The sequence below is a fragment of the Notothenia rossii genome (genome assembly GCF_949606895.1).
Source record: "Notothenia rossii genome assembly, chromosome: 4".
Lineage (NCBI taxonomy): Eukaryota > Metazoa > Chordata > Actinopteri > Perciformes > Nototheniidae > Notothenia > Notothenia rossii.
This window is the reverse complement of record NC_136902.1, coordinates 91,705,956-91,723,109: the sequence shown is the minus strand read 5'-3', so window position 1 is coordinate 91,723,109 and position 17,154 is coordinate 91,705,956. Positions and strand designations below refer to the sequence as shown.

General features: G+C 41.7%; 1 protein-coding gene across 2 annotated transcripts in view; it reads right to left on the bottom strand.

Moving 5' to 3' along the window:
- Nucleotides 1-17,154, bottom strand: part of LOC307035440 (solute carrier family 12 member 9) — a 36,269-nt gene that overhangs the window by 12,811 nt on the left and 6,304 nt on the right. Inside the window, exons 1-2 of one of the 2 annotated variants that reach the window (XM_079674739.1) lie at nt 6,951-7,346; nt 4,633-4,825 (exon numbers count right to left, since the gene is read on the bottom strand). In XM_079674739.1, coding sequence (XP_079530865.1) covers nt 4,633-4,825; nt 6,951-7,003 — 246 coding nt within the window. In that variant the 5' untranslated portion in view covers nt 7,004-7,346. Of the gene's footprint in view, nt 1-4,632; nt 4,826-6,950; nt 7,347-17,154 lie in introns of those variants that run through there. The other variant, XM_079674740.1, reaches the window with a different exon arrangement.

The window sequence follows — 17,154 nt, the reverse complement described above, 5'->3', positions numbered from 1 at the left end:
TCCGTCATTTTGACAGACAGGATCGTAAAATATCCGTCATAATCCCTTATTACCCGTCGGGTCTGAACAGTTCACGATAGAGCATGCTCGTGAACTGTCAACGGGGGGTGGGGGGGGGCGGTGTTATGCCGTGTGTGCATGCACCTCGCGGGACGCGCACAGCGTGAAGCAAAACCTCCCAGACATGTATTGATCTGTACGGCAAAGTACGGTTTGGGAACTATATCATTTCCTTTTGGAGGGCATGCATAACACGGCATAACACCAGAGCCTCGCTGCGGGGAAACGTTGGCGCTGTTCCGAGTTTGTTCTAATCTGTCAAAATGACAGACTGCTTTCAGATTTTTCCGTCATTGTTAAATAAAATATTCGGTTAACGCGACCACTGGTGTCCCAGCAACATCAGTACCAAGCGAGAGAGTTGTTTCCAGAGCAGGGGATATTGTAAATGCCCAAACACCCCAGCTTATAAATACCTGGAAATGTGGACATTCTCATATTCCTAAAAACCTGTCTGATGATGCTGAGTGAGTGACTAGTGAGTTTGAGTTGAGTTACTTGAAAAACTAAAGTGAAACTTGATTTATTTTATTGCAGGGTCTGATTATTAAATGTCCTTGTTTATTTGTGAGATGCAGTGGCATAAAGAAAATGCTTACTTTGTTGGGTAGTACCAGTAGGTACAAAAACACTGGTTTTCTTGTTCCAGTCTGTTACTGTCACTTTGTTTTTGAAACTTTAAAATACTGCTATCCTATTAAAAGGCTGTAAAAATCAGATTTATTATGTAATAAAGAAATATTTTCCGAATAAAAAAATGTTTTATTGAAAAAAAAAAATTTATGATTTTTTTTTTCTTCCCTTTATCATTCAATATCGCGATAAATACCGTACCGTGGACTTGTTATCGCGATATTATCGTACCGTGAGTTTTTGGTATCGTTACATCCCTAGTATATATGTGTGTTCATGTGTATATCTGTGTATGTCTGTATATATGTGTGTATATATGTGTTCATGTGCACATATGTCTACGTGTGTATATATGTGTGTATGTATGTGTGTATATATGTGTGTATATATGTGTTCATGTGTATATCTGTGTACGTGTATATATATGTGTGTATATATGTGTGTATATATGTGTGTATATATGTGTTCATGTGTACATATGTCTACGTGTGTATATATGTGTGTATATATGTGTGTATATATGTGTGTATATATGTGTTCATGTGTATATCTGTGTACGTGTATATATATGTGTGTATATATGTGTGTATATATGTGTTCATGTGTATATCTGTGTACGTGTGTATATATGTGTACTATATGTGTGTACGTGTGTATATATGTGTACTATATGTGTGTACGTGTGTCTATATGGGTACACATGTATATATGTGTACGTGTGTATATATTTGTACGTGTGTATATATTTGTTCATGTGTAGATATGTGTACTGTATGTGTACGTGTTTATGTGTGTACGTGTGTCTATGGGTACACGTGTATATATGTGTACGTGTGTATATATTTGTACGTGTGTATATATTTGTTCATGTGTATATATGTGTACTGTATGTGTACGTGTTTATGTGTGTACGTGTGTCTATGGGTACACGTGTATATATTGAATTGTGTTCCTTTCTGTGTGTATTTATATACATACACACATAGAAACCTACATCTAGGTTTGCAGTTGAAATGCCGTAATATGTGGGTCTCTGATTCCACTAATTTAGTTTTGTCTGATATATATAATATATAATAAATGGTAACGGTCAGTGCACCATTTGAGAATGACTGTATACTTTTAGATCCGGTTCATTTGGAAACACTTGTGTCTTAAAGACTTAAGGTAACGAAGGGAAATTATACGAAACAAACGGAAAAAAAGTCACTCTTCCTTTGCTTGGACCTGGAAGGAAGCAGTAATAATGTGCCGATCACGACAGACTCAGCAGCACAAGTTTATATCTCCAGAAGCTGTGTGTCTGCAGCCATCAATCACACATAAAGATGCCACCGTTTCCATCATTATTACCGTCATAATCACCAGAACTGTTTTAATGCTCGCGTCCGCTAATTGCTGTAAAGAAGAACGAAACGAGGCCCCCGAGGCGAAGTCCAACTGCCGGCACTCATCTAATAATCTGTCTCTCTCTTTATCTCCCCCTTTCTCCCCCTCTCTCGTCATCCATCAGACGATCATCGTTTCTCCGTGGCTTCAGTCTCATCCATCACTTAGTTTCTCAATCCTGCTTATATTCTGCCTACATCTTTCCCTCCTGTGATACCATCAACGCTTCTTCCCTCAGTTTCTCTCTTTCTTGCATTTTCTTTCTCTCTTTAAACAAAGTGTTCCTGTTATCTCTCCGTGTGTTTTGTCCCGTGTCCTGTCCTCGTTCCAAAGTCACCCAGTTGGCTTTGTGCCAGTGCTGCAGGAGCATGTCAGAGATATATGTTCATGCACCCACTCGGCCTGAAACCTGTTAGTGGAACACTTTAAGCCGGACGGGGCTTCTTGGCACATTTGTGAAAGTGTATTTATGGAATGAAACATATCTTATATCAGGATGGGCACACTTTCTTTATCCTGAGGGGAACATTAGGATCGCAAGAGCTGCAGAAAGTCATGATTGCCATATCTTGTTAAACAATATTCATTTATTAACTAAATAAAGCTGATCCTTGAGGTTTGCATGCATCACATCCCAGGAAATTGATCTGAAATCCATCCATGCTTCTAATTAGAAAACTACATATCGTCACCAACTGTCATTTGTCCCATCCCTCTCTCTACTTACGGTCAAACCAAAATGTGTTACATCCAGATATTTACTAGCAGCATGTAAGAGATATGTGTACATGTGCTCATTTGTCTGAAACCTGTTAGTGGAATCGTTTAAACCGGACGGGGCTCCTTGGCACATTTGTGAAATTAGTCAAAAGGTAGGACATGTATTTCAAGTTTGATCTAGTTTTCATTGAGTGTCAATATCAGGATTGTAAGAGCTGCAGAAAGTCATGATTACAATACTCCTGTATGAAGACTTTTCGGACGTGTAATTAGCATAGGCTTTATTGTTTATTGATATCAGACAATGATACTACAGATTATTCAATTAATTAAATATTTCGTTTTGTTATTGCATTCATTTGTATAGTACTGTATCATGGCTGTACCATCTTTTGTTTCATTTGTATCTTCTTTGGTTTTACATGTTCGAAAAAAATAAATAAACTAAACTAAAGACCACAAAGTCTGTTCTTTGAGATATTCATACATCTGAAATCCATCCATGTGTCTAATTAGAAAACGTCATCTTGCCACCAAGTCTGATTGACCCTGATGTAGTCCCATCTCTTTTTCTACTTAGGGTCAAACCACAATGTGTTACTTCAAGATATGTACTAGCAGCATTGGACATTATCTTTGGGAACACTCACAGCGAGCTGATGGTTTTACAGAAACACATCCATCCTCTGTTAGCGGCTGGCTGGCTGAACAGCTCATGTCTCATAAGGACATTTTTGATAACTCTGTAGTGTCTGTTGGTGTAGACGGGTCGTCAACGAGCAACGGTGAAAGTACAGAAGCATTCAAACACTTTGGACTCCATATTGAATCTCATGTCAACAGCAAATAATAACTCTCACTGCCAGAAGGGTAGACACATTGCTTTGTAACGTATCTCACAAACTATTTCGAGCAAGTTAGCGATCTATCCAACAAGCAATACAGCAAACAACAGCTGTCTTTTTTTTAAAACTAGCATGCAGGGGGGGCCTGCTGCTCGCATCTGCATCTCATGTTCAGAGGAACAGCAGCACAGATAAGGAGAAGAGAAAGGGAAGGAGGGAAAGCTCAATAAGTTAAGTGGCTATAATAATGTTCTGCCTCCTGACGAGCCGCCGGCAAACCCAGCCAACCCCCCCCCCCCAACACCTCAAAAGCCCCTAACCCCCCACAGCCTTGGCAACAGTTCCCATCGGCAACAGGCCCTACTGGCAACCGTTTCCATTCTCTTTGAGAGCAACAGGCTCAGGACATAGAGAGAGGGATGATGCACTGTGTGTGTGTGTGTGTGTGTGTGTGTGTGTGTGTGTGTGTGTGTGTGTGTGTGTGTGTGTGTGTGTGTGTGTGTGTGTGTGTGTGTGTGTGTGTGTGTGTCTGGTAGCCCTGATATAAATGTGATAGATAGCTGCCGTAGGGATGACAAGGCAGTGTTTTGTGTATGTGTGAGTGTTTGTCTGCTAGATGCAAAGTGCTCGGCTAGAGGGAGAGGCAGCAGACATGTGTGTGTGTGTGTGTGTGTGTGTGTGTGTGTGTGTGTGTGTGTGTGTGTGTGTGTGTGTGTGTGTGTGTGTGTGTGTGTGTGTGTGTGTGTGTGTGTGTGTGTGTATAAACTGAAAGGAACGATCGCTTGGCAGAGGGGCAGACTCTTGTAAAGCTATGGGGATGAGATTTTAGTTGCTCTAGTAATGACAAGGCGGTATTGAATGTGGATATCAGTGTGTGTGTGTGTGTGTGTGTGTGTGTGTGTGTGTGTGTGTGTGTGTGTGTGTGTGTGTGTGTGTGTGTGTGTGTGTGTGTGTGTGTGTGTGTGTGTGTGTGTGTGTGTCAGACCTGGTGGAAGATGAGGGCCTGGCTGATGTAGCCCCAGCTGGAGGTGGGGCTCAGGTAGTGGATGAGCAGCAGGAGCAGCAGCATGAAGGCGATGCTTGCCGAGGCGTAGATGGCGTTGATGAGAAACATCATGACGGCACAGCCAATTATCCCCAACACACAGGTGTGCCAGGTGAAGTACCGGAAGGTGGGTCTGAGAGGGAGAAGCAATGCTTGGTTAGTTATCAAGGTACGATAGTTGGGGAGACGTAAACATAAGAAAATACATTTTTGAGAAGAGGGGATCTGAAGGTGTTAGCCTCAGAGAGGGTTTTGAACATGGAGGTAATGTAAAATAGTTTTCATCAGTTAAAATCCCAAAGATATCTAATTTAAAATGATATAAAATTGGAAAGATGTGAAATCTCCGTATTTGAGAGGCTGAAAACCACATTTTCTGACAAATTTGTGTTTCAAAATTACTCTTCATTGTTGATCACCATACCTTACAATTCTACCCACAATGCATTAAGCCATATTGTGAAGTCCATAGTGTCCTCTCTGCCCTTTAAAATGGCCCCGGTGTACTTATCAACATTTCTATTGGCACCTTTCTAAAGACTTTGGATATTATCCACAAGACGTCACAAGCAATTATTCTGTTCCCGAAGAAGTAGGCAATGCTCAGTTACGTTACTTAGCTCTATCTGCAACACTGTGTAACACCTACAGTACCTCACACGAGGGGGTCTTAAGGTATCAACAGAGTCAAACCACGGCTGTGTAGAATCTGTTTTTAACATGCAGGTAATGGAAAATAGTGAGAAATGTTTTTTAAATGTCATGTTTTATCAGTTAAAACCTAAAAGCTATCCAATTGAATATGATATAAAACAGAAAAATAGGTAATATCCATATTTGAGAGGCTGAAAACAACATGTTCTGACATTTTTGTATTCATTATTGATCAGCACACATTACAATTCTACCCACAATGCCTTTAAGCATCCCTCCTTCTATCCTGGTGATGTCCATATTGTCCTCTCTGGCCTTTTTAAATTGCCCTCCATCACCATTGCTATTGGCTCCTTTTGAAAGACTCTGGATGGGATCCACAAGATGTCATGAGCAGTTATTCTGTTCCCGTTTAAAAGGGACATCATCGTTCAATATCACAAGGAAACAGCCTGTGTGAAATCACTTTGCATTGATTTTACACTGGGGGGCGGATCAACAAGCTGTCAACGTGACACATTATCACCTCATCATCAGCTGGGAGTCACACATCCAGCAGGCTAAGACTTTCTTCCCCTCATATTACTCAGTCATTCAAGCCATTGTTGATATTATACACATGTTGAAAATAGCAGCTTTTAAGTCTGTGGATTGACATTTATTTTTGAAAGTATTTCCATTGTTTGCTTCTATAGATCTGCTGTGTTTAACCCTGTCTTGATCAGGTTTTGTTATAATCTGTGAAATGTCTCTGTCGATGTTATAAAAACCATATGTTGTTCAGGGTAATGACAACTTTTCTAAAAATAAAAAATATGCCTCTGATGTGAAACCAAATCATTTGTACGGACAGATCTAGAATTATCACTTCATTGGCAACCAGTGTTAGAAACCAATTTTAACACTTTTTTAATCAACAATTTATAGAGATTTAGGGTTTGAAATCTTGAGTTATAGCCACAAACAGGGACCTTAATCTCCAGGTGTGACTCAGGTTAGGACAGACGGACAACCTGAATAAAAACTCAGCTTATTACGACACTTTTAAATGTGATCGTGTGTAAGTTCTACGTTAAAAATAGCATAGAAAAGGCATCTGTTGTGGCTTTAATGACAACAAACGACAGAATAAAGAGACTTTCGAGGCAGTTATAAGGTATCACCACGCTTCAACTTACTATACCACGTTTAAACATGATTTGAGGAAACAGTTGTGTCTCCATGTATTCATATTTACATTTTCTACACCTGATTTGACTTGATAGCAAACTGAATGACTTTATGATATTGCTGTTGAGTTTGGACTGTAATACGAACATTTCCATGCTGTAAAATATGGACTTCTTCTTTTTAAGTCCGTTATTAGGGTTGTAGACTTGCCGAGTCTTCTTCTAAAACCGTGCGTTAGCTGCTAGCTCACACCATCTTCAGAAGCATGTCGTAAACACGGAGCTCTTCAGACTAAGAGGCGTTTTGTTCAGCGGAAAAGCAGCTGGTCTGATATCAGTTTCTCCTAAAATGATTATCCATCCACATGGGTTCAGAAAGCTGAAGGGAACAGGAGCTCATATGGAATAATTCAGTGTAATAAACTACTCGCTGACCTTATTCCCACGATATCCAGTCCAGACTCAGGAGCCAACGGCAGGGTTTTCATTCATTTAATGATCTTTTATACTTTATGATCCCTTTTCCTTTAGTCTGTAAACCTGGGCTGGAATATGTTCATTTAAGGATTTCATGGGGTGAAATAGTTAAGGGCTGGAAAGATCATTGCAAAGGGAAATGTCTGTAAAACTGTTATATGGATTGATACAGATATCCATGATATGAAACCCTCTCACGTTGTTGTTACTATAAGCCCTTAACTCTTTCTAATCTCGTACCATCGGCAGGTCAATTTATACGTGTCCACTTTATGACTAAAAAAATGCAAAACTGATGACATTCCCAAGAACCTCCCAAACATCACCTGCTAAATATGAGCATACGAGTCATTGTCATAGCGTGTAAGTGTAAATAACTCAGACACTTAGGAGGTAGGACCCAATTGCACGACCCGGGAGGCAGAGGTAAAGTATTGGTAAGATACTTTATTTTTTCCAAAGAAAACACGATGAACAAAAAATGGTCACTAACTAATCTCAGATTGAGATGACAAAAAATTGAGAACAAAACTTTTCTTGAGCACAAAAGAGCATAGACCTGACTGTGGCAAAAGACAAGACGAACTGACCCTGAACACTGGGAGACAGGGGAATTTAAACACATGATAAGAAACAGGTGGGAACAATCAGACGCTGATGAGCACAGGAGACACAGAAGGGGTGACAGGTGAAAACAATCAGGAAATTAGACACACCAGGGAAAACTAACGACAGAGAGGAGAACACAGGGAGAAAGACCAGACAATACACAGGGGGGGGGGAAACATGACAAGGAGAACAGAAGAACACCCACTACCAGACACACAAAACTAAAAACGTGACACAACACAAGAATCGTGACCGTAAGCATGAAGACGTTGATGTTCGTTGTGTTTAAAATACCTCAATAATATGTCGTTGAACAAGGTTTCCCCACATAAGAGGTGCTGGACCTAGCTCTGACCCGTTGACCACATCAAGATGTTGGGAGTGGCCGGGACGAAACACACGAAGCGTTTGAATTTCATATTTAAGGAAAGAGCAAAGAGCTTTCACTCACAATGTCACAACATCTCTGTCGTGGTAAACGTTGCATGAACACGAGTCCATACCACTTTACCTTTACTAATATGAATAGGGTTAGTGTTGGTTTGAAGATGGTTCAACTAGAAACCTTAAAAAAACGTTTGCTCTGACACCAACTAGAACCCGAAAAAAGCACAACGTCTTGAAGACACTGTTTATGTTGCTGCTTTTCCTAATGGCAGCGTACATTTCCCTCACAGTTGTAATAATTAACATTATACAATCTTTTATTTATGGGACATTGTAAATAAAGACATGTTAAATATTCAGTCAGTCCATTGAATCATATTCAATCTTGCCGATACTACTTTTCCGACAACTTTCTACTCATGGTCGTTCTCGCCATGAACTGTTGTTGTTGACGCTGTTTGGCCTCACAACGCGGATATGAAAGTGTATCTGGCATTCTACAGGTGATGTTGGCATAGCAACCGAAGCTAATCAGACTATCTTGACTACTTTGGGGCGGTTTTGGCGCAGTGGTTAGAGCGTTGGTCATCAGATCATGGGGCGTTGATGAACTCCAGTTCGAATCCCGCCTCGGCCACCGTGTCAGGCCGTTGTGTCCTTGGGCAAGACACTTTACCCGCATTTGCTCCTGTGGGTAATGTCCACAGTAATGACTCTTACATGTCTAATATGTGTAATGTGTATTTGTAAAGCGCTTTGAGCACCTGTAAAATAGCTCTAATAAAAAATGTAATGCATTATTATTATTATTATTATTATTATTATTATTTACTTGTTGCTATCATATTGTGGCATAAGCCGTTTTCTAAACGCATATTTTACCGGCGTAGTTTTCGTTATGATTATACTTGGCCACATGTAGCCCATGTATTGATTCCAATAATACAAATCAAAAGGAACACGTCTGCCCGCTCTTCACAATGATCAATAACAGTGAACGGATGGGCATTAAAGTAATGTCAAATAAACAGAATCACACTAAGCCTGGTTAGTGTTGCCTGACTTTATATAAGTGTTTTTTATAAGTGTGTGGTCGCGTACTAGTCACTTTGCTTGTTACAACTTGTATTCGCCGTACTCGCCATGAACTGTTATTGCTCAGGTTCATCTCGCCCCCTCCAATGTAAGCGTGACGTATTTGGTTCTTAGATCTTGCCGGGTTGCCGAGTGGGGCCAGCTGAATAGACCAGACTCCAGCAAATGTCATTTGTGTCTAGAGTGCGCCATCTAGTGGGATCAGCTGAAATGCCAGGTATTGTAGGAAAAAGGCAAAATGAATGCGGCCTTTAATATAATTTGAACAATTTTGTACCAATATTCGGCGGGCCGGATTAAAAAGCCCAACGTCCCCACCGCTAAGCCGTATATATATATATATGTATATGGCCTGCGGGCCTTAGTTTGCCCATGCCTGGTCTAGATGTTGCAGAGAACACACACCCAGCAGCATAAATCTGCAGCCACGGGCAGATGGTGTGTTTTTTTTTTTAACAGTTATTAAGATAGAACACAAATAACGAGGAAACATTTTGGGGACGCCGTTTAAATGATCTGTTGATATTTCTATCGTGTCTCACATTCGGTAAATGGTGGCAACATAACTTAAAATGTGACACAGCAGTGTTGGCACCGTGATAAATCTCGAGAATAAAACATATCAATCTGTAGATAAATGCAGGAGGCATATTGCCATTGATATGTTTGTATTCATTATATGTTACCATGGTTTCACAGCTGATATCATCACCATGGAATAAAACACAAGGTACAGTGACACAATATCAAATATATCTACGAACATACCCTATGTGGCTTTCCTGTAGTGTGTTAGTATATAGGTTTCTTTGCATGTAAATGGTTTGCAACGGCTACAATTCCTATGTTTCTCTCCTACACCCCCCTAGACTTCATTTTCAGTCAGTGGTGCTGAGGCTCCACTTGCTTGACCTTTGACCTCATGCGTTTTTAAAACGTCTTGTCTCATTTCCAGTGTTTTTGTGATGCTCCAGCAGCAGGACAGGCTGCATCAGGGTTCATACACTTTTTCACCAATTATTTTCCATGACTTCTCCATGACCTTTGCCTCGCTTTCCATGACCAAATAAATTACTCTTCTCAGCGGTACCACTGAAACATTTTTATTTTAGCATGGTAAGCTGGCAAATAAGGTCTGCATATGAAACTTGTTGTGCCTATCTAAAACAAATCAAATAGTAGGCTTACTTGCTCCTACAGACTAAAGCCACTAGAGGGCGTCATTGTAAAAACCTCTCACCAGCGAAACACCTCGTCAATTAAATGCCATTTTACGTTTCATTACTATATGATACAGTATTTATTATCGTTATAGTATTACTATTTCTACGATTAGATAAAATATAAATTATATTTGATGCAACTTTAGTTACATTTCCATGACTTTTCCAAAACTTTGGGAAAAATATTGTTTTCCAGGACCTGGAATTTGCATTTTGAATTTCCATGACTTTTCCAGGTTTTTAATGACCGTACGAACCCTGGTACATATATCTGCTGCTGTTTCACCAACACACCCCACTGTCAGCTGAATACTAATTAACAGTGGAGCAGCTCGCTTTAATTGAATAGTTACATTTGCAAGATAAACACATATTTTTAATGAAACGATATATGCATTTCAGCAGTGCAATGTGGGCCAAAGTTACACTTAAGAATGTTTTAAAAGGTCAGGTCTGAACTAAAAAGTGAAGTCTGAATCTCAATCTCAGAAAAACTTTAATTACTTCGACTCAAATTCCCCCCACACACCACTTCCTCATGCGTGACTGCATCAAAGCAAATACGGAGTTAACGCGGGGACAAGAGCAATTAAAACAAACAGCACACATCGATAATAAGCCGCCCTCTCAGTGCTTGTGTGCTTCAGCTTGAATTCATATGAGAACGAGTGCCTTAGTTGTATTTTAAGCACACAGATACCCACAACAACATATATATTTACCTTAATAAATGCACCGTTTAGGTATAAATGGGTTGAAGAGGTGCTGGAGTAGGGAGCGTTTGCAGTGGCTCGAAGCACTCACTTATTTTGAGGATCATGTAATTGACCCCAATTTCCTGGCAATAACTGCAGTCGTGTGGATAAACAGTCATTAAAACAGCTCCAGCTGTAATTACACGATGACCGACTGGCTTCCTTAACAGATTCAGACTCTTTAAAGTTGCAGGTGCTCAACACTACCGAGAGGGAGCGTGTGAGACTAACAGGAAACTCAGTTAAAAGAGAGGAGGGATATGTGTCATTAGCACTCCTATTGGTCAAGTGTTCTTCATTAATGACAGAGGAAGTACCTCATTGGGAGCCATGATAAGAGCTGTTTTGATTGTCTGAATCAGGGGTCGGCAACCCCTTGCACCGTAACCAGGGGCACCTAGGAATAAGTGGAATAAGTGTGCAAAATATTTAAATTGTATTTTCGGATCCTGAACGAGACCGCCGCCAGAGCGCGTCTCCCCGTTACCTGCAGAAGGAAGCCATGCACGCAACGCAGCCCCGCTCTCTTTATCTCCAGGTGACTTTCTGCCGCTTTCCTCCGTGGTGCAGTGCTGATCGTTTCACCACGGAGGAAAGCACTTCACTAATTGCAGTACCCATAAGGAGCTGTACACATGCCACAGTTTTTGCGTGGCTGTGTATTTAGTTGAAAGCCCAGTGGCGATCTGCTCATCTCTCATCGAAATAATATGCTACAAAGGGGCGGACTGGCCATCTGTGTGTTGAACTTTCGTGTCGGCTCCCAGACCGTAGTCGAGGAGGGCAGAAGCAACAAGCTTCAGGTTCAATAACCCACTTTAGCTTAAATGACTGGAGAGAGGCGAGCTCTTCTTGGGAGGCCGTTGCATTTATTTAGCTGTTCTTCTGTTTCACAAAATACATCACAGACCTCTGTTTTTCTGCTTCCTCGTTTCACTTCCAGAAACATACACACGTTCCCTTACTGTCGCTCTACCATCCACACACACAAGTCTCTCAGTCTCAGTCTCTCTCTCTCTCTCAGTCTCTCTCTCTCTCTCTCTCTCTTTCTCTCTCTCTCTCTCTCTCTCTCTCTCTCTCTCTCTCTCTCTCTCTCTCTCTCTGGAGAGAGGTCCACACACTGCTTCCCCGCAAGCAGCCTGTCCCACAATTATTGGCGTGGGGCACCATTCGGCCGTTAGCGTAAATCAATCTTGACCCACAAACGCAGATCAGTTCAGTTACAATAACTATAAAGCATTCTTATATCTTATGCCATAACTTGCTAAAGGGCTTATATGTTCTCTAACCTTTCCACACTATGTTAAACCAAAAGGAGAACTATGAACTTAACGCTAATTACGGCAAAATGATCAAATAACGTTTTTGGTGTTTATTGAGTGTTTGAAAGTGATGTGCACAGTTGCAGATGTGCAGATCTGCCTAGTTTTGCATATATTCCTCAGAGTATAATGTATTCAAATAACTTCATATCGTCATACTTATTGGGATTCATGTCAATTAATACGAGCGGACAGGAGGGAGCAACCATTTCCTTTCCCTTTCGTTATTTATTTCATTCAAAACTGGTAATAACATTTTTTTGTATCCACGTTTAGTAGTGTCTAGAGGTGCTTTTTTTGTCCCTCTACGGAAAATAGTAGCTTTCCCACTCATAACATCCTGTGTCTCCTCATAATGACGTCTCCTAGTGTCTTTTCCAAAATCCTCATGAACTCTCCTTCACATCTTTCCTCAACTCCATCATATTTTTCACTGAGGTTAATCACAATCAGGATCAGGTTTATTGCCAGGTTCATTTACACATACAAGGGATTTGCTTTGGTATCTGGTGGTGCGAACCAGCGTTTCCGCCAGGGGGGCGTCTCGCCGTAATTTGACTCCATTATTCAGCTCGGGACGCCCTGAACGTGAGCCGATCAAAAATGAATCATTCGAGAGAAGATCGAGAGCTTGAAATTATGAAAAGGAAGAAGGATAAGAACATCCCTCTGTTGGAGGGGCAAAGGAGTCTGGGGGGATTCTTTTCGGAGTATTGAAGATCGTTTCCCCGACATCGGCGACATACTTGCCAACCTTGAAACCCCAGAAATCGGGAGCATTTCAAAACCGGGGGGACTTTCAGTTGCGCGCGCTTCTAAAGAGACGCGCTACCATGGAAACCAAACAATGGTGTAGCTGTATTAAAGTCCGAGTGGAAACAGTCCTGAGTAAATCTGATTTTGTCAGAAATCGGGAGAAATGCAGGAGAAATATGACCCCGGGAGGAAACCGGGAGAGGGCAGTGAAATCGGGAGTCTCCCGCGAAAATCGGGAGGGTATGATCGGCGGTGCTTGCTACAGGACAACACGGAACGTGCACGATTTGGACGCGATGAGCAGGGGGGTGCTAGTGGAGCACGCGCGCTAACGTAAAGAGATAGTATCTATAAGGGACGGCTCAATTCAAAATTCAAGTCACGTGACACGACGTGATGTCACCCCCCCCGGACAATGAGTATGGCAAGCTACAGTGTATTATATTTTAAAGTGCAGGGCTGTGCAGACATGTGTGCAAAAATCACAGCGTTTAGAATGAAGAGACAGAACAAGTTGTTGGTCACATGATGTTCATTAATATAATGCATAAGGAAAAATGGTTCGGAACGATTCGACTGCAGCCTGGGTTTAGGGTTAGAAAACCGAAATACCAAAGATGGAAGCTGCTGAAATACTTCTGTGTCTTTGAGTGAAACTAAGCCTGGAGACCACATGAGACCCTTAAACTCACTCCTGAATGTCACACTAATGAAATGAGTTAGATGGCACTTTAGGACGGAGGAGGTTTCATTGCAGGTTTTACTGAAGCTGTTAGGAATAATCCTCCCACAGCCGGAGGAACCATTCCTCCAGTGAGACATTTCAAATAATAATAAAACATTTGACTTGTTAGAAGTGGGTAGGGGGCTTTATCGCATTATAAGTGGATAATAATATCATCCTGAGAGATCAGACACTGTCGCCTATTCTCTTGGATAACTGGACTCAAACTCCCACTGTACATTTATATTCAATCTAATATTTAATAATCCATTCCTTGCACAATTAAATGTATAAATAATGATTTATATTTTGATACTGTACATTTGTATTTCCACATGTATATTTTTCACTTTTTTAATGCTATTTTATTTCTATTTGAGACGTTTATATTTTGGATTGTTTATTTCTAGTCTTTTAATTTCTCTTATGTACAATGCCTTGTCTTGTCATGCTGCTGCAACTTAAACATTTCCCGAAATTGGCATCAATAAAGTACTTCTTATCTAATCTGAACTTTTGAAAGAACATCCATAAATCTGCAACTTACAAATTATGTATCTAATATATCATATTCTAATTACATTACATTACATGTTAGACGTTTTTATCCAAAGCGATGTACATAATCAATACTGTGGGCAATCCCCACAGGAGCACTTTGGGGTGAAGTGTCCCAGAGACATGCTGACTGCAGTGGGGTTTGAACCTGACCCCCTGATCCCAACACCAACGCACCAAGCCCCTGCGCCACACGCCTTAATTACTTGTATATACTCTCCTTGCACTATTTCTATTCTATTTAATTTGTATTTACTTGCATTGTTTTGTTGCATTGTCCTGTTTTTGAGCCTGTGACCTCAGATTTTAATTAATATATCTACACTGTAGCTATGAACAAATGACAATTCAAGCCTTGAATCTTAAATCTTGAACTTAGCTCTTGACTTGATCACTTAGCATCGACTGGTGCCCACGATCCTCATCTCTCGCAGGTGTAATTACGATAAAAGCTCCACCCTCCCCCACCCATCTCTTTTGTCTCCGAGGTCCCTCTCCCATCGTCTCACCCCCGTCTCACCCCCCTCTCCAACGACTGATGTCACTTAGCTGACACAGCAAAAAAAATCACACAGAAATAATCGCCGCCAATCAAGTCCTCCGGGACATTAAGAAAAAAGAAACGGAGAGCGATGAAGATGGAGAGCGAAGAGCCGGCCTTCAGCCAAGAGACACATCATCATCATCGAGGGAACAGAAACTTTATCCGTACAACCCCTCACACACGCACACACACACGCACACACACACACACACACGCACACACACACACACACACACACACACACACACACACACACACACACACACACACACACACACACACACACACACACACACACACACACACACACACACACACACACACACACACACACAGACACACACACACACACTTATGTATAAGGGAGGGGTCAGTGAGTGTATGAGACGTTACGTCAGTGTCCCAAACCTGGCACAGCACCAGTGGAGACGACACTGACCTTAAGGAACCACTTATGAGAACTTAGGAAATCATATTGGATCAGCCTGGAATAACAGACAGGAGAGCAGGAGAGTGTGTCATTCAGCTGGACAAACATTAGTGGGCGCTATAACCTGCCTAAAAGCTGTTTACATGAGGTGGGGGGAGAATACTGATAAGGCTGTTAGCTCTGATAAAGGAGTACTGAAATGAGTCAGCATTTCTGCACTTCCTGTTCCCTCGTCTAAAAGTTCATTTGTTTTGGTTTGTTTCCTGAAAAGACAAGGTCTGTGGTCGACACAAGCTGAAAAGATTTTGAAGTTTTGTTCTACGACATTAAATACGTCCGTAAATACTTGACTGGTGAGTTTAAAACGGCGGTTGCTAACAACAGTCTTAATGAGACAACTAAACGTCATCACGCCCAACATCAGCCACCTTTAACTTAGCAGTGGTGACGTGAAGTCATGTGACCGTGTTGTAGTTCCTTTATAGCCCAACATTTGCCACCTTTAGCTTAGCGGTGGTGACGTGAAGTCATGTGACCGTGCTGTAGTTCCTTTATAGCCCAACATTAGCCGCCTTTAGCTTAGCGGTGGTGACGTGAAGTCATGTGACCGTGTTGTAGTTCCTTTATAGCCCAACATTAGCCGCCTTTAGCTTAGCGGTGGTGACGTGAAGTCATGTGACCGTGTTGTAGTTCCTTTATAGCCCAACATTAGCCACCTTTAGCTTAGCGGTGGTGACGTGAAGTCATGTGACCGTGCTGTAGTTCCTTTATAGCCCAACATTAGCCGCCTTTAGCTTAGCGGTGGTGACGTGAAGTCATGTGACCGTGTTGTAGTTCCTTTATAGCCCAACATTAGCCGCCTTTAGCTTAGCGGTGGTGACGTGAAGTCATGTGACCGTGCTGTAGTTCCTTTATAGCCCAACATTAGCCGCCTTTAGCTTAGCGCTGGTGACGTGAAGTCATGTGACCGTGTTGTAGTTCCTTTATAGCCCAACATTAGCCGCCTTTAGCTTAGCGGTGGTGACGTGAAGTCATGTGACCGTGCTGTAGTTCCTTTATAGCCCAACATTAGCCGCCTTTAGCTTAGCGGTGGTGACGTGAAGTCATGTGACCGTGTTGTAGTTCCTTTATAGCCCAACATTAGCCGCCTTTAGCTTAGCGGTGGTGACGTGAAGTCATGTGACCGTGCTGTAGTTCCTTTATAGCCCAACATTAGCCGCCTTTAGCTTAGCGGTGGTGACGTGAAGTCATGTGACCGTGTTGTAGTTCCTTTATAGCCCAACATTAGCCGCCTTTAGCTTAGCGGTGGTGACGTGAAGTCATGTGACCGTGCTGTAGTTCCTTTATAGCCCAACATTAGCCGCCTTTAGCTTAGCGGTGGTGACGTGAAGTCATGTGACCGTGTTGTAGTTCCTTTATAGCCCAACATTAGCCGCCTTTAGCTTAGCGGTGGTGACGTGAAGTCATGTGACCGTGTTGTAGTTCCTTTATAGCCCAAAATTAGCCGCCTTTAGCTTAGCGGTGGTGACGTGAAGTCATGTGACCGTGCTGTAGTTCCTTTATAGCCCAACATTAGCTACCTTTAGCTTAGCGGTGGGGATGTGAAGTCATGTGACCGTGTTGTAGTTCCTTTATAGCCCAACATTAGCTGCCTTTAGCTTAGCACAACTATAATGACCTAAATCAATCAGCCTAACTGTGTGACAATATGATCATCACTGCCATGTAAACACCTACAACCTTCAGAGTTACAGAGAAC